The sequence below is a fragment of the Tenrec ecaudatus genome, chromosome 9 (assembly GCF_050624435.1).
Source record: "Tenrec ecaudatus isolate mTenEca1 chromosome 9, mTenEca1.hap1, whole genome shotgun sequence".
Lineage (NCBI taxonomy): Eukaryota > Metazoa > Chordata > Mammalia > Afrosoricida > Tenrecidae > Tenrec > Tenrec ecaudatus.
The window spans coordinates 106,924,992-106,948,266 of NC_134538.1; the positions used below are offsets into that span (position 1 = coordinate 106,924,992).

Below are 23,275 nucleotides of genomic sequence, written 5' to 3' on the forward strand. Positions count from 1 at the left end.
AGGGGACTCTAGATATGATAGAAATTTGAGGTTTATAACAGGATCTTCGTGAGAGTCCCCCGACTGGAATTTGGTCGGGCAGCAGTACTAGTAGGCTCTGTGGCTAATGAGATTTGTTTCTTTGGATTAGATGATTCTTGTATCTTAGTGCGTCATGGCTTCGTAAACACATCTTTGGACAAGAGAAACAAATATGTATTTATTAATCATGAAAATGCTAATATCAAAACTGTAGACACAAGGTTGATAACAAAGAAGGTGGGAAACGCTCTTGTCCAGCAGAGGGAGGAAAAGCAATCCCCCAAGAGTTCCTAGTTCCAAGACCAAGAACCCTTTCTGAACCCTGACATCCTATATGAAAAGAGCAAAGAGTTCTGAGAAGCACCCAGATCGTTCAGTTAAAAAGGTTCAAATGCACAGTGGTTAAAATGGTGATGTAATTTTTATTTCAGTACTTGACAAAATACCCCATAAAATCCAAAACTTCTACCATTGTACAAAAATAGGTCTCTACAGTGATCTTTTCTGTCTGTATCACCAGGAGCAAATCCATGAGCAGAAACATGTAACTTCAGTAGCCTTTTACAAAAAGTGCAGGACAGCTCAAGCTACAGTCAGCAGTTTCAATGCGCAAAAGTTTAATCTTTTCACCCATTTGATACACACACAATATTTTATAACTTAACCGTTTAAATTAGCATTCCACAAATATACAGGTAATTGAATGATTATTGTGCATGATTACATACACAAGGCTTATATACAAATTCCAGTTTCCATGTGCTGGCGGGATTTACATACAATCATACGCTGTGTTCCTATTGGTCCCATCGAATATTCACAATACAAAAGAACCAGTGATTTACAAAAGGAAGTTTGCTCAAAATCACTTTGATGTTTTCAAAGGATTATCTTCTCATGCCAACATGAAACTGCATGCTTGAACCTGTTGGAGGAAAGCAGGGTATCTCAGTAATTTCGCACTAGTCTGACTGGTTTGCTCAGGGCAGGAGAGGCCCGTTACTGTCCATTCGTAAACGCCTTTGCCTCTACCTACCCCCCACCCGCTCTTAGAAAGTGTGTTGATTTTTAAAAGATATTTTGAACATGTATTTAAAAGGCACTGTGCGGGAACCCAGGACAGATGGTCCCTTCGGGACCAGTGCTGAGGCAATACCAGGAAGGTAGGGTGGAGAGGAGGAACCGATTACAAGGATCTACATATAACCTCCCTGGGGGATGGACAACAGAAAAGTGAGTGAAGGGAGACATCGGACAGTGTAAGATATGACAAAATATTTTATAAATTAAGGGTTCAGGAGGGAGGGGGGAGTGGGAAGGAGGGGGTAAAACGAGCTGATACCAGGGACTTACCTGGAGCGCAAATGTTTTGAGAATGTTGAGGGCAACGAATATACAAATATGTTTTATACAATGGATGGATGTATGGGTTGTGATAAGAGTTGTATGAACCCTCAATAAAATGATTTAAAAAAGAATTGGGGAAATAAGGACTCTGGTATATTCCCAGAGAAAATACAAATGTGAATAGACTGGAAAGTTACTTGATGTTTCAAAATTATCAGTGTGCAGGACCTTTGATTCAGTAATTCCACTTCTAGGAATTTACCCTACTAGCACAGATGAGAAATAACATTCGTACAAAGTCACTAAGTGCAGCAGCATCTGAAATTGCAAAACAAATGTTTCTGATGAAGTAAAAGGCACTGTGGCTGGCTCTGTAGAAAGGTAAGGGGTTGGGGCTAATGTTCAGATTTTCTCTAGTGTGCTGCAGGGTAAATGTTCTTGATAAATCTTGGTCTTCTAAATCTGGATCTCCCCCATCATGACCTGAATCCTACTGTGCAAGTCTGGCTAGACCAGAGGATGTACACTGGTACAGAAAGGAACTGGAAACACAGGGACCCCAGGACAGATGATGCCTTCAGGTCCAGGGGTGTAAGTGGTGATACTGGGAGCGTAGAGGGAGAGTGGGTTGGAAAGGGGGAACTGATTCCAAGGATCTACATGTGACTTCCTCCCTGGGGGATGGACAACAGAAAGTGGGTGAAGGGAGACAACAGACAGGGCAAGATAGGACAAAATAATTGATAAATTATCAAGGGTTCATGAGGGAGGGGGGAGCTAGGGGAAAATTGAGGACCCAATGCCAGGGGCTTAAGTGGAGAGCAAATGTTTCGAGAATGATGAGAGCAATGAATGTACAAATGTGCTTTACACAATTGATGTATGAGTTCCTAATAAAATAAAAAAAAAATCTGGATCTAGTGAAATTTGGATGCTCAAGACAAAACACCCCAAAACCAAATCAACCAATACAAGCCAGCCAGCCTCCTGTGAAAACCAACGCTTCCTGTGACCTTCTAGGTACTTGAGCTAATAAGCAAATGCTTTCTTGAGTGAAAAAAGATAAACTTCTAAAGTAAAATAGCCTGCTATTAGCCTACAGTTTGTGTGGTTAGTAGAAAATAGGCTATTTAATACAAGTAATAAAATATAAAAGTTGACAGTATAATCACTTTAAAATGAACTAGATTTTTACTCAGTGAGTTGAAGGGCTTCCCCGTAAAACAAAATGGACCGCTGTTGATTAGTTTTGTGTGTGTGAAGCCAAAAGGTAAAAACGAAGAGTCAGTCTTACAGTAAAAATCTGTGCAGGGCTGTGTGGTCATACAGAGCAGCATGTGCATTGAAAGTGGCTGTGTTCAGTGCTGAAGCACTGGCTGCTGTGGAGCCCCTCCCCGGTATTTGCCTGCCTCCCTGGTCTCTGCTCAGCTGCTTGGGGAGCATGCAGTCTTCTCTCAGATGGGGCAGCCCCAGAGTTCTGTAGGGGTTGGTGCTCACTGTAGGTTTTACCTTAACCCGCTGAAGGAGAGAAGGCTGGGATGATCAATCATGTCTCAGAATTCCTTAACACTAGACGACGACTCCTACTAGTCTGACTAGTAGACTTGATAGTTTTTCTGCTTGTTATATGGAGCTTCACCTTGGGGGTGAGGAGGTGGTGTGTAACCTGCAACTCTAGCACTGGAGTGGAAGGTGTGATGACCCTGACCGGGCCCATCAAGGCTTTTCCCAGAGAGAGAGGGGAGCGCACCTGACTGCACAGTGCCCAGTCGTCTCTGCAGCGCCTCCAGCCGAGTGATGTAATCTGTCAGGGCTCTGTCAGGATCATAATTCTGAAGCTGAGAACATGCTAGGGAGCCTGGATTTAAATCAGCAGGAAGGCCTGGGTACCTATATGGTTAAAACATGCGCATGAAGCCTTATCACCAAAAATAATGCCAGTTACCAGCCTGCCCATGCCCCTGCCCCCAACCTCTGAAATGGAAGCCCTCCAGCCCCCTTATGCCTAAGCTATATCCACTGTGATTCTGAGTCTGGGAAGTCAAGAAGGGAAAAGGAAAACAGTTTAAAGAAGCTGCTCAGGAAGCCTGAGAATGCGTCGACTGCCAACCCTCAGAGGTTGAGTGTCCTGTCACACAGACTGGAAGGAGTTTTAGCAGCCAGGGACTGTGAAAGTCGGTTACTACTATTTTTCCCACTGTCTAATCACAGCATACAATACGATGTTGGCTATCTAATTGGCCAGCTGTCTTCTATGCCCTTGAAACCAGTTATATGGGGTCGTTAGAAGTCAGAATCACATTGTTGGCAGTCAGAGAGAGAGCTCAATGCAAAGATGTCAAAGCCCCCTCACAGTCCCAACTGTCTCTGTTAATCCAGCTGACTACTCAAGGTAACAGTCATCAAATGCTTACCTATTTTGAAACGGGAGAGGAGACCTGGGATAGTCCAGCTCTGATCGTGTTCGATATGCATTGTGTCTTGGATCTCCATAGAGCTCCAATCCACCAGAATGATCAAACGGATCGGTTTTTTCAGCACCTACAATAACCCAAAACGTAGCTTATTGAAAAAGGATAAAAAAGCCCACACCCTGGAACGATCTCAACAGGAGAGCCCTGGTGATGTGACTAGCTAGTGAGCTATTTATTAACTGAAGGGGGGGAGGCGGTCTGAGTGCACGGCGGGGCCTCAGAGCAAGGGACATCTCAGGAGCACAGATAAGGCGCTGCGGGTCAGAGCTAACCGCAGCTGCTGGTTACGCACTAAACCACCAGGGCCACTGCCACCACTGTTGGGAGGCTGGGCACTAAAGGAATAATCTAGAACTAAACCTAGTAATAACAGAGAGGAGTAGGTTCTTTTCTCTTTAAAAGACTTTAGTTATCATAGATGAGAGGTGAAATAATTTGGGGGAAATGATGGTGTGGATTAAAAAAAGATCGATAATGCAAAGTCCCTTTGATGATTTTACTTTTGTCAGGAAAAAAAACACTTCAAGTCAAGACTTGCTCCTCTGACTCCAATACCGAGCTCACCTGCAGCTGTTACTGCGCACTGTGGTCCTCCTATGGTGTCAGGATGCGTCTTTCAAAAGCCTAACTGCTTAGGCACCTGGGTAACTAACTGCAGCTCAGCTCCTGGTAGGGTCTGTGCAGGTCATTTAAAACCAGTTCATAGCACAGTCAGGCTGCCTTAACTCAGTTCCCTGCCTCTGGCCTCTTCTTTATGCCTGAAATGTTCAAGCCTTAAGTGCTCACTTACTCTCATTTCTAATACAGGTAGGTGTGGACAGAAGGGCTTTCAACTACCACCATTTATAGGCAGCCCGCTGGTCAACTCAGGAATCTATTGAAGTCCTGTGAAGTCCTGAGTCCGCAACTAGAACTCCTCCACGTAAGGCGGGCACCGTGGTCCTCTGGACCCAGTCTTCTATGCAGGCATACGGAGGGGGCTCACTCTGGAGCTACACTGCCAGGGCTTGAGCCTGGCACTGCCACCTCTCTCTGGGGTACCCGGTGGCAAATAACCTTGGCTTTCCATGCTTCAGTGGGAAGTGAGAGTGACCCTAACTGCAACTGCATCACAGGATGGGAAGAACACATGACAATATGAGGTGCTTCATAAAGTTTGTAGACAAAGGAATTGAAAGATAATGGATTTTTTTCTATGAACTTTCTGAAGCCCCCTTCTACATGAAGCAAGCAGGACCCAGCACTGAGTCCATGTTCCATAAAGATCAGTTGATACTTTTGAACTGCAAAGCTTTCAGAATTGTTAGAAGGGAGGAATCTGTCGTGGGGCCCACTGGTTCTAGAATTTGTTATTTGGATCAGCGCCACACCTACAGATTTTAGAGAATCAGAAATGTGGGGAAAAGATGAAGTTGTGACTTCACCTGGATTCAGTCCAAAGCCATCCCTATTAATATTGATGGAACCAGAACCTGTGACGCGGTGCCATCTTCGAACCAGAAACTTCATTCTAAAAGAGATCCCAAGATAAAATTTCACCAGAAAGCAACAATGCCACACGTTTACATATGAATGTAGAAATTCATGCCATACGTTTACATATGAATGTGGAATTTCATGCCATACGTCTACATATGAATGTAGAATTTCATGCCATACGTCTACATATGAATGTGGAATTTCATGCCATACGTCTACATATGAATGTGGAATTTCATGCCATACGTCTACATATGAATGTAGAATTTCATGCCATACGTTTACATATGAATGTGGAATTCCAGAACACTCAAGAACACCCAACATGAAACTATGCAAACGCCCTCGTCTGTGGGAAAGTTCAGCTGGACAGTGCCCAGAGGTCCCCAGGGCAGCCAGCCCAGGCTTTGGCTTCAGGCTGAGACACGGGAGAAGTGCAGGAGCGAGGCTGTGAGAATGGTGCATATGGGCGACGGGGACAGAGAAGTAAAAGACCCTGCAGTTGCCGAGAATGAGCTAATCGATGCAAATGACGTATAGATTGTTGTAAGAGCCCCCAGTAAAGTGATTTTAAAAAAAAGTCTTTCAAAGGTAACTTCTACAGCATTGATGAACCCTTTCCAAATCATTGATCATCACTGAAATTATATGCACAGGGAGCCCTGGAGGCACAAACAGCCGCTTCTGAGGAGAGAGACAGGGTAACTGGCAGGGTCCACACTGCCAGGCAGCCTCGGGAGCAGTTCCACTCTGTCTTACAGGGCTGCTGTGGGCAGGAATCAACTCCACAAAGGCAGCAGCTCTCCTTTTCCTAAAAGCTGTGTATGCATAAGCGAATGTGGCGAAGAAAGCTGATGGTGCCCGGCTATCAAACGATATAGCACCTGGGGTCTTAAAGGCTTGAAGGTAAACAAGCAGTCATCTAGCTCAGAAGCAACAAAGCCCACATGGAAGAAGCACACCAGTCTGTGTGATCATGAGGTGTCGAAGGGATCAGGCATCAAAGAACAAAAAATCATAGCATTGTGAATGAGGGGGAGTGCAGATTAGGGACCCAAATCCCATCTGTGGGAAACTGGACATCCCCTTATAGAAGGGTCACAGGGAGATCAGCCAGTCATGGTGCAGTGTAGCAACGATGAAACATACAACTTTCCGTGAGTTCCTAATGCTTCCTCTCTCCACTCTCATGATCCCAAATCCGGCTAGACCAGAGGATGTACACTAGTATAGATAGGAACTGGAAACACAGGGAATCCAGGGCAGATGATCCCTTCAGGACCAGTGGTGAGAGTGGCAATATCGGAGGGTGGAGGGAAGGTGGGGTAGAAAGGGGGAACCAATTACAAGGATCTATATATAACCTGCTCCCGGGGGACGGACAACAAAAAAGTGGGTGAAGGGCGAGATTGGATGGTGTAAGATATGACAAAATAATAATTTATAAATTATCAAGGGTTCATGGGGGAGGAGGTTGGGGGGGAGGAAATGAGGAGCTGATACCAAGGGCTCAAATAGAAAGCAAGTGTTTTGGAACAATGAGGGCAATAAATGTACAAATGTGCTTGACACAGTGGATGGATGTATGGATTGTGATGAGTTGTACGAACCCCCAATAAAATGATTGAAAAAAAAAAGCTGTGTGCATCATCATGTGTGAGAACAATGACGCTGTCTGCTCCGGTCAAGACAGTGTTGGAAACCACGGCAGGGCTGCTATGAATCAAAACTGTGGTGGTCATATGAATGGTCTTCCCATCTTCCCAACTAGCAAGTAGGCTGCCTTAAACGCAAGGATTGTTCCTTTTCCCACAGTGACTCTCCCGCGCTCAAAGGAAGGGCAACTGGAGCCCAGGACCACCGGTGGGAGCTAGCGGAGGCAAGGAAGGATGGTCCAGCACCGAGGAGGAGACAATGCCTGAGTTCTGGCTGGGGCCGCATGGCGGGGGCTCAGGAGGCCCAGGGCGAGCGAGACAAGGGCCAAAGAACGTTTGGGAAACACGCCCGGCCTCAGCTTTCTTACTCAGCATTCAGTTGGAAATTGCTGTCTTAGCTTTCAAAGCAAAATTTATTTTTCAAAAAAGTTCCTTGAAGATGTGTCTAATGGAACCTGCCAGGAAAAACTTTAAAAAGCAAACACAAGAGGCAGAACCCTCTCCTCAGAGCTGCGGTTCAGGGCAGGAGTGCCCAAAGGAAAAGCAGCAGCTCTCTTCCCAGGAGGAACCAGCCGATGGATCGGCAGTGGATCTGAAGAGGCTGTGAGCGCCAGAGCAGCGCCAAGGAGAGAAAATCCAAGCCAAGTCCCTGGACGGTCAGAATGGAGGCTCTTCCCTCAGGGGACGCCTCACAGGCAGGGAGGGCACTCTACCACCGCTACCACCCGCCACATACTCCCGAGAGTCGATTACACTGTGTTCCCTTCCCAGTATGTTACCTCGATATGGCCATGGACACCCGCACCACGGACCGGAACCTGGTGAAGCCCTTGGGGCGGTTGGTGATCCCCTGTAGGTCCGTGAAGGCCGGCTGCCCTCCCATGCGGGCGAGCAGGGCCAGGGTGGCGTCTTCACATTCCTGGAAGCCTCCCAGTAAGAGCAACAGGTACTTCTTCTGATAAATCAGCGCTTTCCGGAAGCTTTCTGCTCTCAGGTACTTACCATAAATTCTCTGTTTAAAGAGAGCACAGACAGAAGGACATTATTAACAAGTTACTCAAATCATTTCCTCAGAATCCAGTAAAGAAGTGGTGTGAGTTTATGGCATTGCAAGATAACTAGAATGTCCACCAGTTTGCCCAGTGGGTCCAGGGAGAGTGCCTTTCATCTCTAAGAGAAAAGGAAGTCCCCTTCTCTCCTGGAAGAGTTGTTTTATGTAAGCATAGACATACAGTTTGGCTGTTTAAACTATCACCTACAAGATCTTCGACTAATTCGAAAAGTAATTCTTACCGAGTGAAAGCCGCATCGCTCAGGTTTTCCTATTTAGATGGTCTTTAAAGACAGTCAGTCTTTATGGGGCCAAACAGCCCATCTGTATACGGTCTGTGAAGGGTTGCTGTGATTGAACCACTGACCTGATGGTTAGCTGTCCAACACATACCCACAGCGCTCCTAGAGATGCACTATGGAACAGAACCCTCAACTTTCAATCTGCCCCGGCAGCATGGCCAGTCCCTCCCCTCGGTAGCAGAAAGACTGGCTCTAAGTTTGGGTCAGCAAGGGGAGCATCCAGGCGACTCTCCAGACTCAACCTGGGGCCGCACACGTGTGTTCTTGGTCATACAAGTGGCCAAACGAAGCAGAGTGGAAGAGTGAAGTAGAAGCAACAGGGACTGTGTCAATTCAATCCACATTTTAAAAAGCACACACTGGTAGGCTCGACATGATTTATGAAGTGCCTATTCTTGTTGCTGCTGGGTGCTGTCCAGTCACTTTGGACTCATAGCGACCTGAAGCACAACAGCCACGGTGACCACCCATCTCGCTCCACACACCTGACAGTGGTCCCGAGTCCCTGGAACCACCTTGAAAATCTGAAAATCAGAGTAGTCTAATAAGTCCACGGCTACTCCTGGATAGAAACTAGAAACCTCCAAGGTAAATAGTCACTTCTGAAGGCTTCACCGTCTGAGAGAGAAGTGATTAACTCCCACTGGCTACAGGGGCGGGAGAAGGTACAGTGAAGGGGGCCGCCCCTCTCTTCAAAATGAACGAGATAAGGACACTGGGGAAAACCATGTCTGGGTGCGAATGCAGAGTCCACTGTGAACGTGCTCCACTTGGAACACAGTGGGACAGCCCAGTGGGGTCAGCAAGGAGGCACTGGGTGTCCCAGTCTGAGGCCTGAGGAGAGCGCTAGCCCGCAGCTAGACTACTTAGGAAACACTGCCAAGTGGATGACATCAAACACTACAGGGAGAGCTCGACCTGTCTATTTCAGCAGAAGTGCGCACAGAGCCCGGGAGAAAGAGCGCCGCAGGGACACCTCCATGAAGAGGCTGGCCCAGGAGCGGCTCTCAGTATTGACAGCAGAGTTGCTTCAACTCCAAAGGGAAAAGGTAACCTAGATGTGAAGGAGGGGGAGGAGTAGGAAGAAGAGAAGGATGGCAGGCAGACTACCTTTTCATCCAATTGAAAGTAAAGATCCACTTTAAACTTTTTCTCCTTTGCTTGTTTTTAGTTAGCGGGGTCTGAATGCTAATTACATACAGTTTTGGTTTTGCTTTTGATTTAGAATTTTAGCTCCAGATTTATAAATATTATTTTTGCCATGCAATTTTCATGAGTCCCCACTGCCTCCCCAATTGGATAGAGCTATTTTATTATGTGATCACTGATCTATTTAACTTCTTTAATGTGAATGCGTTTTCTCCCTTTATCAGTCATAAACTTAGGTTGACATCATAGTTGGAATAAATATTGTAAGCATTCTTTTTTCTTTTTGGTTTGAATTTGTGTTACTGAAGGTATTCTTACTACAATATTCAGTATTAAAGTCTGTGCAGAGCTATCCAGAGGTCTGAACACTACCTTTCAAACCTGGATGTTTTTATGCCAGGGGAAATGAACAGGTCACTTGTTGGCGGATGGGTCTGTGGGCTCCCAGTGCTGCCTCTGGGAACAGTAGCAGAGATGAACCTGGGAAGCCCCGCCTATAAATCTTTTGTGACCAGCCAGCAGCCTGCATGCACGACCCAGGCTGACTGCAGAGACTAGTGACAGCATGAGCACGAGGCTGTCAGTGAGGCCCAGGAGACATGAGGCAAGGGACTGGAGACCGAGGACCAACTGGTAAGCGGGTTTAGATGGAAGGCACCTCTTACCTTTAAAGTGGCATGCTCCGAATCAGGGCTCAGATTTTGAAGTAAAGCTTCATTTCTCAGTTCAGCTTTCAGTTTGTAGACTTCAGCTTCTGCCCTTTTCAAGGATTTCTGGAGAGCCAACTTTTCTCTATTCCAGATGTCTTTTTCAGAAGCAATTACAGCATCGATGTTGGCAGCACCACCGAAGGAGAACCTGGCTGACTGCAGAGACCAGAGTCTTGTTTGTATGATTTTTAAGAATAACGTGTGTGTGTGTGTGTGTGTGTGTGTGTGTGTGTGTGGTGGGGGAGGTGGGTTCTAAATGAAACACATTACAAGCATTTCTATAGTGGATTCATAAATCTTAGTCTTTTGACCTCAGAGAAAGTAACACTCTTCATCAGCTGACATTAACGAAAAACTGAGGACCAGGGTCTCTGCCAAGCAGATAAGTTGTAGAGCTCCATGAACCCTGCCTCCTCGTGGAGGAGCTGCATTGAGTCAGGCCGGAGGTTTGAATAACAAAGAGCCTGAACGGGCGGACCACCCAGGTCCACACATTGCGCCTGTCCCTGAAGGCATGCACTGGAGGAGTGGAGCAAAGCCAGCGCAGTGTGTGGATCAGCACGGAGGCTGTGCGGCTGTTTCTGACTGTGCAGTGGGCTTACCAGGCCTGTCTTTAGACTGGGTGCTTGTAGAAGCTACCACTTTATTTTACAGGGCCCCCCCTTATATGTATATAAAGACCAGAATAGTTTACTAGCGTGAAGTACATAAATTATAGCATTTTCTACATGAGTGAAAAATAAACTGAATGGAAGAGTCCGGACTCCAATCTGAACATCTGTACTGCTTCACACTGCGAATTCTTTACACATGTCTGCTGTCAGACCACCTTTAGCAGCACAATACCTGGATTCAGAGACAAACCGAATTTAGTTTGACTTCTGACTTTAGTTCAATTTTCTTGTGGGTAAGGCTGGGCACAGAGTAGCTAGACACAGAAACAAAACAACCCATCTTATTGCAATTTAGTCTATTCCAATTCACAGTGACCTATAGGACAGGGTGGAACAGCTCTGTGGGTTTCTGAGACTAACTCTCTACAGGAACAGAAAGCCACCTCTTTCTCCCTTGGAGCAGCTGGTGGTCTTGATCTGCTGACCTTGAGGTTAGCTACCCTACGAGTAGCTACTATGCCACAGCTAAGGCTCCCAGTAAGTACTAACTGTTAATTTTATTATTGTCTTTCCTAAAAGAATGTCCACAGATCCTAAGAATCATACACTTGATATTTTCACATTGTCAAGGTTAAACATTAAAATAAGATAGCAGGAATAGCTGCACTTCTAGTGTGTGGAGATGATATAAACAGACGCACATAACCTCTGCCAGCTCCTGTCTGGCGACACCACTTGAGCTGCTCTTCCAGCTTCATCAGCATATTCCTTAAAGCATGCTTTTCTTCAGTCAGCTGGCTGATGTGTCCTGTCAGCTCAGCATTCTGCCGCAATAGTCTCTCAGTCAATGAGCCACAGGTAGTGTTTGGGGAAACTAAGCTGGGCTAGAAAAGACAGATGGTGTCAAATAAGCACACGTGTGTGAATAGTGCGCACACAACGTGGTCACTGAGAACAGATTCTACAGAGTGGCGCTTGCAGTGACTCTTAATAAGCGGCATTCCCCAGGCAGAGAGAAGCTAGGGGAGGCAGAGTAAGCCAAAGACAGAGCAGGTCTATGGCACAAAGGATGGGTTAGAATGTGTTACTTTTAGGGAAAAGGGCCAGTGTAGAGGCTGCCTTCCCTCTCTAGCTAACGGAAATAAGTGCAGGCACTGGGGGGCATGAGGGCTTTTGGCAGGGGCACAGCACAAACACCCCGCATGTGTTTCAGATGAGTCTGGCAGCAGCACAGGGCACTGTAGAGTGAGCTGGGACACATGCAGATGAGAAATGCGGAAGGCTGGAGGAAGGCAATGACTGAGGGTTGTAGACTACAGGGCAGAAGGCACAGAACCGAGTGGTGACTTCCTAGGGATGAAGGAAGACAGACTGTGATGCTCTCTAGTCTTCTAGCCTGGGAGACACCAGGGACAGGGCAGGAAGAAGAATGAGGAGATGATGTACAATTTGGAACATTCCTGTGAGGTCCCTTTAAGGTCCTTTGGGGCACAAGTCCCCAGGGAAAGGTGCCTGGGGACTAACTGAAAATATAAGCCTGGCTTCCAAGAGAAAAGTCTAGACTGGAATCACAGTCTATTTGCAGGTAAGCTTTCATGAGTTTTGCTTTTCTTTTAAATCAGTTTTGGTCACTATATCCCCTGAACCTAGCAGAGTACCTGGAACACAGTAGGTGCTCAATAGATATCCTTCTTCAATAAATAAGCTTAATGAGAACTTCCCTTGTCGGACGGAGAAGCCTTCAGAGTAGGTGAAAGTTAGAGGAAAGGATGGATGAGGGCAGCAAGCGGAGGGGGTGTGTGACAGCCACGAGGGAAGAGACGAGGTAAATGAGAGACTGGACACAGAGCGAGGATGAAGAGGGTTTAAGGACGAGATCAAAGGTGTCAATCTATTAAAGAAAGACAAGGACCCGCCCATTCAGACCTCTGGCACCTCCTAACCCCAGGCTTTAGTTCTGCCCCCTTGCCCTCATTTCAGGCTAGGTTCAGAATTACAAGCCAGGTTCTGCACCACCACCACCACCACCGCCTTCCACCAAAGACACGAGAAAGACAGGGAAGGAAGAGGTCCATCCGATGACTCAGTAGTGTGTAAGGGATTCATAGAGTGGTGAGGGAGGGAGGCTGGGAGGTGAGAGGCTGACAGCAATGGTATAAGCTACTCTCTCAAAATAACACCATGCCACAAAAGGTCCAGGTAACGATACAATCATGATCATGGAAGTTCATTTCACCCCACTCCCCCAGTTCACTATCTCCCATTGGAGGAGGAACACTGATTTAAATTAAAAGATGAAAAATGGAACTTTCTATAAAATATGCTGCCAGGTTCAAATGATCCATATAGCTTCTGTTAAACCTCTGCACTCAATGTGTTGGAATGGGCTTAAAGAAAATTCTACCTCTTCGGCTGGCTGGTCAATTAATTTCTGTAGTTGCAAAATAACTCCATCGATATTTCCCAGAAGCCAAATGAAATCTTCATCATCTGCTGTTTCAAACTGCAGTCTTAAAGGAACAGACACAGAGTCAAACACACTTTCTCAATCGGATGTGTTTCCTAGCCCAGGGGTTACAGGTCAGGCAACAGCCTCGCACACCTGCCACTTCTGCCTTAAACTAAAGGGGGTTTGCTTGGACACCAAGTCTTCCAACATCTGTTTCAGGGCTCCAAGTGAAAACCATCTCCCAATGTGTGCATTCACTCCTTAACGTTAAGCTGTCAGTTCCTCACGTGACTATCTACTAGCAAGGGACAGTAATGGATTCTGTCCAGCCTGTCCAAGAAAGCTATTTCCAAAGGTCAAAGAAGACGAACCTGTTAGAAGCTTTCTGAGCCAGATGTTGTAATTTTGACACCATACACTGAAGTTTTTGCCTGATCGTCTCTAATTCATAATTATAGCCAATTCCTCCTCCATTCATTTCAATCAGGTTAGGATAACTTGATTGTTTTGTCTCTCCTTCTATTTTCTGCTGAAGAACCCAATTTCTCGTTCGATCACTGGTCACACTCCATGTGGGCGGCTGGTAATTTTGGACAGAAAAGGAAAAAGACGGTAAGTATAAGCAAAAAGCACAGCATACATTCTTTCTTAGAGAACCACTATTATTCACATTCAAATGGAATTCTGTAGATCTTATTTATAAATGATTTTGACGTAGCTTTCGTAGCTATTTAACCAACATCAAAACTTTACGACCACTGGGCTACAATAGAAAACACAAACAAGGAAACAAAATGTTCATGTACCTACCTCATTAAGATTCTGATAGACAATTCTTCTACTCTCTCGCTTTTCTTCTCGCTCTAGTTCTTGCTTCTGGAAGTCCTGCATGACCCCTTGCAGCCGCTGTCCTTCCAGGTCTAACTTATAAACTTGCTGCCTTTTCTCCTCCAGCTGCCGCTGAAGATCTTCCACTTTGGACTGGAGCTCATGCATTTTTCTCTGTCCCTCAGTGTTGGCCTCTTGCTCGGTCTGTAGAGTCTTCTGATGAACCTGCCTGTCCTTTTCCATTTGCTGCCTGGTGTGCAAAGAGTCCAGCTTGTACTTCTCAGTCTCACTTAACAATTCCACGATACGCCTATGCTTCTCCTCGAGCTGTTTCTGCAGCTCTTTCAGTAAGTCCTCAGAGGGGACAGCGGGCCCAGGCTGCCCGCTCTCACTGTTACTCTGTAGCTGGGCATGCAAATCCCGTTCTCTGTCCAAGGTACTTCTCATTTCCTGAATTCGAACTTTCTCGGATTCAAGAAGTACTTGAAGCTCTAAGTTTCGACCTTGTTCTTCTGATAACTGGGTGTCATACAGCAACTTTTGCGACTCTATTTTCCGCTGAGATTCATTTAGCAGTTGTTTCTGTTGTTCTAAAAGTAGACTTAGCTCAACCGTCTTTTGTTTCTGACCTTCAAGTGAAAATCTGAGATCCTTATAGGAGAAAACACAATGTAGGAATGTGTTCACATTACAAAATTATTTTAGAAGTATATGATTGAATTTTTATGAATACACATAGGTAATATTTGACACTACACGATAGAACTGATTATGCCACTTTTCAGTCTACATTTTCAGTGGTGACAGAAAAGTGATGGGAACAGTCTAAATATTGATTTTCATCAAGGAAGCTACACCAGAGATAGGTAAACAATCATCCTTTCTCTCAAAACATTAAGCTTATACCTCACGAAGGGAACATGAAGCAAGGTCTTGTTTGATTAAGAACAATAATGTTTTAAAATGTGTTCTGACATAGCAAACCAACCCCCCCCCCAAAAAAAACACACCAAACTAATTGCCAATGAGTCTCTGCTGACTCATAGTAACCCTTTAGGACATAGAAGAACAGGCCCTGTGAATTTCCACGAGCCCCGTAACTTTATAAGAGTAGGAAACCTCATATTTCCACCAAGGAGTGGCTGGTAGTTTGGAACTGTTGACCTTGGAGTTAGCAGCCCAATGTGTAACCACTATGGCACCAGGGTTCCTGTTTCTAACATAAAGTGACATGAATTCCTGAAAAATATCACATGCTAAAAGTATGAAGGCATTTGGAGAAAACAAAGCTGTGGAGAAAGTACTTAAAATTTAGGAAAATTTGTAATCATTAAAAAAATAAAAAAGTCAGACTTGGCCAGCTAACAAAAATAGCTCATTATGCTTGGAGGCTATTACAGTGAATGTGGAAACAAAACAAAACAATATGCAACAGAGCTGAAATGCTAGCAATACTTTTGTTTTTCTTTATGGGTCTGGTGGGGTGACATGTTAGTATCTACAGCCTTGTGCTGAGAGCTGAACCGAGCTGGCGTATGGCTTTCCAGGACAGTGCCTAGACTGAAGGGACTCATTTAAAATTTGAAAATATACGGCAACAAGAGTTCCTGTTGCCAGAAAAGGCCCCGACTAGCACAACGTTGAGTAGCCCTACTCCAAGTCTGCCTGCTTCCTGGATGTAGGAGAAACAATGACAGAAACCGTCATCACTCCTGCATTAAACAGACACAATTTCCCTCCTTACCAAATCACTTCTGAACCAACGTGCCCCACAAACACATACACGGGCTTGCGGAACATCTGCAGCACCCTTGGATGTAGCAGAACAATCACACCATTAGCCGGGCCCTACATTACATTTTAGGTAACCTTTACAACAGCATCCATCGAGTCAAACAGGCACTTCTTTAGGGGTCCAAGGCTGAGATTTTAGAAAGAAGGCAGTTCCATGACTCTCTCTTCTCTTTGGATTTTCTGGGCCATTTAGAGACAAAGATCATACTACCTCAAGTTCTTCCTTCTCCCGTTCTTCACTGCGTCCTACTCTGGCTCTCTCTTTCTCCAGAGCCCACTGCAGCTCTCTTGATTTCTTCTGTTCACTTGCTAACGTATCATTAAGCAAGTGTACTTCATCTGTTTTTTCTTTAACTTCCAACCTAAATTAGAGAGATAAATGAACTTTCCATAAAACTATTTTGACTAGGTATAGACTAAGCCCCCAATCCAAACAAACTGCCACGAAGTTCAGTCCAACTCTTACCGACCTCAAAGCACAGAGTGAAACTGCTCCCTAGGGCTTCTTTCTCTGAGGCTGGTGAGCCCAAACTGCTGACCTGCATGAAGCAGCCCTCTGGGGCACCAGCGAGCCCACCGGGTAAGAGGAAAAAGAGGCCCAGCTTCCACTGAAAAGGTGCCACCCCTCACCCACACCTCCAACCAAGGCATGTTGTAGCCAAATGAAACAGGGCAAACATAGAGATTGTTGACTGTGGCTCATTTCAAATGAATTGTTTTGATAGTCAAGCTATTAGCTATCATTTCCCAATGCAAGCAATTCTGAGAACTAAAAATTCCCCCTAACTGTTTACACCAACCAAGGGAAGCACCATGTGTGGATAAAACACCGTGTGCTAATGTTCCAATGTCACACCACAGAGATGTTTTTACAGTTCTGTACTGGACCTTCTGAAAGGAAGTTTGTGATTTAGAGTTAGTAAAGGAAAGGCTTATGGAGGGAAACCATTAGCGAGGCTTTCCTGTTCCATTCCCTTTTTCCCCAGAAGCTTCAGAAGGCCCTGAGATCCACCCAATCCCAATACTGACACACTCCTTCAGCCTTCTCTGAACGAGACCGTCCATGTGGACATTACAGCCTGTTACAAGCGCTCCGGGACATTCATTCTGGCCATGAGCAGTAAAGAGAGTTCACAGACGTTTCCTGGAGCTTTGAATACTGACTTTTGAATAGCTGCTTAGATCTGAAGAGCTCTCTCGTCACTGCCTCAAAGAGGGGAAAGGGAAATAAGGCCCAACCCTTTGAAGTTTATACTGCAATACACCGTAAGGCAATCGCTAAAACCAACACTGAGTATTCAAGCTATACAGCGACTGCACTTAGCACGTGGCTTTGGCAAATAGGCACATTCAGAATTGACACCAACAGGCTTCTTGTACAAGCTCGCTCTCCTTCAAGTGCTAGGGATGTACATTTTACTAGGAGAATCATAAATCCTACTGAGATAAGATCGATCACTTCACATTCCTATTTGGTGGTCAAATAAAATTTTACAACAAATCTCAAGTGGAACTGGAGTCACAAAAAAGAACAGGCCTTATCACAAGTTATTATTTGAACAAAAGTAGTAAGGAAATATTTGGAATAATCCTTGAGTCTTTCCCCTCTCTAATGATTTGCCTTACATTTTTTTCTCTCCACTGTACTTTTTTTCTACAGTTTCCAAAAGTGCATGGGAAGCTGAAGTCAGCAGTAATGGATGTTTCCATGCATGTACACACTGTGATAGCTCTATCCTCTGCAGGCAGATTTAGAACGCGGCCGCCGCATGTCGTACCTGAGGGCCTCTGACTCCTTTAAGCGCTTGTGCTGCGCCTTGAGTGTGGCTTCAAGTTCCAGTTTAGTTTGTGCAAGTTCATTCTTCAGCTCAGCAACCGCCATCTTTTCGGAACTCAGCTGCTCCTGGAGTTCTGCTGCTCTGTCCCTCCCACTGCTGAGTTCCACTTGCATTTGCAGCATTTGAGACTGCTTCTGTCGTACATTATACTCCAGAAGTTCTAAAGAAAGCATTATTAATACTCAAAATCTGATCCAGCTCTTAAGTATTTTGCTAATAAGAATTTGTCATTTAGAATGAGATTATCATGAAGCAAGTGTGAACAGATTGGTGATGGTCTATAAAAAACACGTTACAGGATAGAGGTGTATGTATGTGCGTGGTGGTGGTGGGGGCAGGGGGCACGGGGAGAAACCACGGGGAAAGGGACACAGCAGTCGGTGTAAGATAAGAAAATAATAATAATTTATCAAGGAGTCACAAGGGTTGGAAGGGGGAGGGAGGATAAAAAGGGCTGATGCCAAGGACCCAAATAGAATGTAAATGTTTAGAAAATGATGATGGCAAAATATGTACAAATATGATTCATATAATTGATGTATGGATTGTATAAGAGTTGTAAGAGCCCTCAATAAAATGGACATAAAAAAAAACACGTTACAGGAATATAAATCAAAATAACAGGTAGTAAAAAGAAAAACAGGTATTACAAAAACAGAGGTATTACATAAATAGACCTCATTTATGCAGCTTCCTCATACTGGGAAAACTTCAAAACCATAAATAAATTCATATAAGGATGATGAAACTTTAAGATCCAGGAATGGACAAGGCTTACCATGTGTAAAAAGAACATCTCTGGAAGTTCACTCAATGATTTAATTAGGGGTAAGTATTTACTCATTCAGAATTTCAAAAGGGCACACTGAAACCATCCCCGTGACTTCCGAGCGCCTCACAGGTTCCGTGCAGCAGTCAGCAGCCTCGGCGCGACGATGACAGCGATCAGCACTCATCTGTCAGCTGCCTACCCCTTTGCAAATGGTCTCCAGAAACTTTGTCATCCGTCTCCACAAAGCGGAAGTCCACACTCCACACGGAATCACGGTCCTTTCTTCACAAACCAAAGAAACCCTGCCATGTGCCTCTTACATACTGAGAACCAATGGAAGACTGAAATGCCTACGTAGATGAAGGATGATGCTTCAAAAGATGCATCGTAATCCCATGATTTGTAAAAATATGAACTTATGCACACATGAACAGAGCAGACCCCTGTATCTTTACTAATTGATGTTAAGATACAGGAATAACTTTATCTTTGAAGAAAGGTATGTTAATTTTGGCTTTTAAGACAAATTTTTAGGGAAAAGAGGCTGAAATTTTACACATATAAATATGAATCTATATATTAATGAAGTTTTCAATTGGGCTCTATTTTAACTTAAATAGTATGAATTATTTACCCCTAAAACCTATGTCTCTCTTTTTAAAAAACCTATGTCTTTAATAAAGTCTATGTCTTAAATATAAGGGATTCACTAATCTCTTTGTATTATTTTTCTATAATGATTTTAATCTGCTTCAGATTTTCAAATGGCGAGTATGAGACTAAGCAGTGACGTTCAGATTTTGTACCAGCACGGATGTTTCCATGTGCTCCGACACATCTGAAGACTCAGAGACCCATCTCCTCTACTTCCACCTGTGGCTCAGTCTAAACACACAGACACTGCTTTGAGGAGTGCGCAAAAGACGGGAGCAAACCTGGCACATTGTACATCGGTGTTTTGTACAGGGATTTAAAAAGTTGTGGATTTTTTTCTTATGTAAAGAATGTTCAGAATATTTTATTAACACAGAGCTTCAAAACAAAGACAGACAATGGACACAACAGCCCAATTAGATAGCCATTTAGGCCCAAGTAGACAATCTTTTAAGTCACATAGACTATTATCTCCTTACGGTGTGACACTGAGCAAACATGCAGTGGTGGCAAAGTGTTAGCAGAGTAATAGTAACACAGTAACCCCAGGAGAAAACACTTCTGCCCTATGCGGCCATAGAAGACACTCCTGCCACCCACCTCGGCTGGATGGGTCACCTTCTTGTTCGTTCTTCAAACTCAGTTTCCTGTCAGTCATCTGAGTGTGCAGGGCTTGGATTTCTGATAACAAACTCCTTCTATCTGCTTTCTGGAGACATTCCATTGCAGCTCCATATTCAAGGCCCTGTTAGAAAGCAAAGTTAGAAAACCAAATAAAGGGAATTATAAAGACAATAAAAGTAACCAGGAAGTCTGACGAATGAATGGAACCTACATGGGGCCACCAAAAAGTTCCTGGGAAAATTCCATGATCTTTTCAGCTTTTTGAAGTCTCCCTCACTCGTACACACTAAAGGATTTTCACCAAGTTATTGTTTTTCTCTTTATGTTCATTAGGAATATTTCACACTTATTTCGAACATATAGTAAAACCTGAAAAATAATAATAATAAACAGCCAGGTACCTAGCCTAAGGAATGGCATTGACAGAGCTACAACCTACTGTGTGGAGCTATTTGGACACATTTTCCTCTGCACCAGGTGATAACCAAATTCTAAATTTGGTGTTTGTTATCTTCATGCCCTTGATGCTCACCTTAGAAACACAGATGAACACTGACTTGAAGCAAGATACAACAGTTTTGCATGTTACCAGTTTTTAGATAGGAGGCACCAAACTGGATCTGTTCTTGTGCAATTTGCCTGTCACTTGGTGTGGTGTGAATCCTCCCAGTGGTATATGCAGAGCTCGTGTGCGGCTCAGATAATCCCCTGTATGACTCACAAAATACAAAACATCCTATCTGCACGTCTCACCATGCGTGTTATCTATGAAGATGTGTTCACAGCATGTCTATTTTCCACTGACATTCATGTTTGTTTTTATAGACAAATATTTTCATTTGTCTGACTACATACATATGTATCTAATTGTTATGTCAAATGCTTAAGTATATCTTTAATTTTATAAAAAATTGCGGGGTTATTTCTCAGTGACCCTACCGTTCTACATGTCTACCAGGATTAAAGGAAGAAGCAGTGTCTATCTTCTCCAGCAACCAGTATGGTCACTAGTTTTCAATTATGGCCTTTATGAAGGGAGGGGCTTTAGTTATTGTTTTCAGTCTGTGATTTCTCATGATTAGCTCATGAGTCACTCATTTTTAACAGATGTACCACACCAGGCAAATCATCTGAGAAGTTGGATTTGATGAAGAATAATGTGGCATTAGGATCGGAGGAAGACTACTGAATTAATGATCTGTGATTTGCAGATGACGGAATGCGGCTTGCCTGAAGAGGGCTTGATGCACTTCCTGGTGAAGATGAAAGATGACGGCTTTCAACACAGAGTCCGCCCAAACAAAGAGAACACAGTCTTTACACACGGCCCACTAAGCACCGTCATGATATACTGAGGAAAGTTTGACGTTGTCAAGGATGAACTTTTACTTGGGTCCATAACCAATGGCCATGGAAGCAGCAGTCAAGCAGTCACACAGCATATTACACTGGGCTGATCTGCTTCAAAATACTTCTCTGAATTATCTGAAACCAGAGATGTTACTGTGCAATTAAGGTTTCTCTGACCCACGCCATGGCATTGTCAATGTCGCCTGTGTGTACAAAAGCTGGATGAGGAATAAAGACGCCCACGAAGAACTGGTGCCTTTGAAAGGTGGTACTGGCAAAGAATATGAATTAATTCTATCACGGGTCATCAGAAAAAGACAAATCTGTGTTGGAAGACATGCAGCCAAAATGTGCCCTAGCAATGAAGATGGTGAGACGTCATCTCAAGTACTTGTAGCACGTTACTGGGAGGGATCAGACCCACAGTAGGAGATCCTGAGTAAAGGGTTAAAAAGAGAGGGCCCTAGATGAGGTGGACTGATAAAGTGGCTGCAACACTGCGAAGCACAGGACACGGTGACAAGGTGCCGGCCCGAGCAGTGGTCTGTTCTGCTGTGTAAAGGGTCAGAACGAGCAGGAACGGGCTCAACAGGACCTAATGACCACCACTACCACAACGGGCGTTCACCAGCCATCCTGATGTGGACATCCCTGATGTCTACTTGCACTATTACTGGTGATGTTCACTCTGATCGAGGGGTACAGTGGTGCCTGCAAGCCCTCCCGACGCTAGAGCTACTGCTTTTATTCTTGCAGTTAAAAAAGACAAACAAAAAACTTCAAATATCCTATGAAAAAAATCCTGATCAAAATAGACAAAATGTAGAACAGAATTTCAAATCTCAAGGATTCCAGATTTTCTGAAGCCATGGAGGCTGTATGTTTATTTATGCAGAACTTGCGAAAGCCAAATCTTGTGTAAGGCACAAAACTGCAAGAGAAGGAGAATTAAAATATATCCTACTAAAATGCAGTAGAAACGTGTGTAGACTGTCTTCTGTAAAAAGCAGAAAACTTGCAAAACCCCAGAAAAACTAGTTCCAGTTCCCACAGATTTCACTGTAATATCATTTAAAAATGACTTCCTCTCTAAAACAACATACTTTTTCTTTTTTTTCATAATCAATTTTCCCTGAAAAGTGGTTATTTTTAGCCTTTTCTACAAAGCAACTAACAGTTCTTTGATGTTCTATATTGTAGAAGTAAATGCAATTCAGTTTTTTTCTGTATCATTTTATGTCTGGACTTTTAGGTTCATTCTGTTTCTCTCTTTGCTAACTTCCTAAACAGGATGAGCAGCTCATTAATTTTTAAGTCTTTTGTATTTTCTAACATTAGGTAAAACATTCTGGGTAAAAGCTTTCTTCTAAATACTCTTAGTGATTTCTATTAAAATTGTTTGTTTGATACTGAACTTGAATCTCTGAAATTAATAATTCAGTCTCTTTGTAACTTTGAAAAAGGCTTCATTTTAATACCTGTTCTTGTATTCTCTGTTCCAAACAGTTTAATAAGCCAACTGCATCTTTGGTGCCTAGGGCCACCAGCTCAGTCTGAAATGCAGCTAGTAACACACTGCGCTCCTTTAAGAAAACTTGCTGAACGGCAATCAGAAATTCACCTCGCCAGTCTGAGATGTTCTCTTGAGGAAGAGCACTATCATAAGCCTAGAAAAGGATAAAAACAAAAGTGACTTTTCAAATCACAATGCTTTGGGAACCAACGTATAATTCCCACCCCCTCCCCAGGGGGACGGACAACAGTAACATGGGCTAAGGGAGATAGTGGGAGGTATAAAGATATAAAAATAATAATAATGAGAGTAAGAGAGTGGGGGGGGGGGAAGAGGAGCTAACACCAAGGGCTCCAACAGAAAAAAAATATTTGGAAACTGACAATGGCAACATATGTACAAATGTGCTGATACAACTGATTGTTTGGATTGTTGTTAAGAGCTGTACGAGCCCCCCAAAATGATTTAAAAAAATCAGAATGCTTTCAACTGTTCTAAAAATGATGCTAATCTACTGTACCAAAATAAATATTAAAAGTCTAAAACATATGAATTTATTTTCAAGTATGTGACTTGGAGCATTTAAACACCATATAGTAATTCCTGGGAAAACAGACCACAAAAGTTAACCATTGGTTTACAAGGTGCCTT

The 23,275-nt window shown here is 44.0% G+C and overlaps 1 protein-coding gene across 2 annotated transcripts in view; it reads right to left on the reverse strand.

Annotated features, from left to right (window-relative positions):
- Window positions 1-230: 230 nt before the first annotated feature.
- The window catches only part of AKAP9 (A-kinase anchoring protein 9), a 158,632-nt gene continuing 135,587 nt past the window's right edge, over window positions 231-23,275 (reverse strand). The window contains exons 33-46 of one of the 2 annotated variants that reach the window (XM_075558429.1): window positions 22,590-22,778; window positions 19,738-19,882; window positions 17,652-17,871; window positions 16,085-16,235; window positions 14,062-14,730; window positions 13,623-13,831; window positions 13,207-13,312; window positions 11,504-11,686; window positions 10,144-10,344; window positions 7,756-7,988; window positions 5,267-5,352; window positions 3,783-3,909; window positions 3,119-3,258; window positions 232-946 (exon numbers count right to left, since the gene is read on the reverse strand). In XM_075558429.1, coding sequence (XP_075414544.1) covers window positions 909-946; window positions 3,119-3,258; window positions 3,783-3,909; window positions 5,267-5,352; window positions 7,756-7,988; window positions 10,144-10,344; window positions 11,504-11,686; window positions 13,207-13,312; window positions 13,623-13,831; window positions 14,062-14,730; window positions 16,085-16,235; window positions 17,652-17,871; window positions 19,738-19,882; window positions 22,590-22,778 — 2,697 coding nt within the window. In that variant the 3' untranslated portion in view covers window positions 232-908. Of the gene's footprint in view, window positions 947-3,118; window positions 3,259-3,782; window positions 3,910-5,266; window positions 5,353-7,755; window positions 7,989-10,143; window positions 10,345-11,503; window positions 11,687-13,206; window positions 13,313-13,622; window positions 13,832-14,061; window positions 14,731-16,084; window positions 16,236-17,651; window positions 17,872-19,737; window positions 19,883-22,589; window positions 22,779-23,275 lie in introns of both variants that reach the window. The other variant, XM_075558430.1, reaches the window with a different exon arrangement.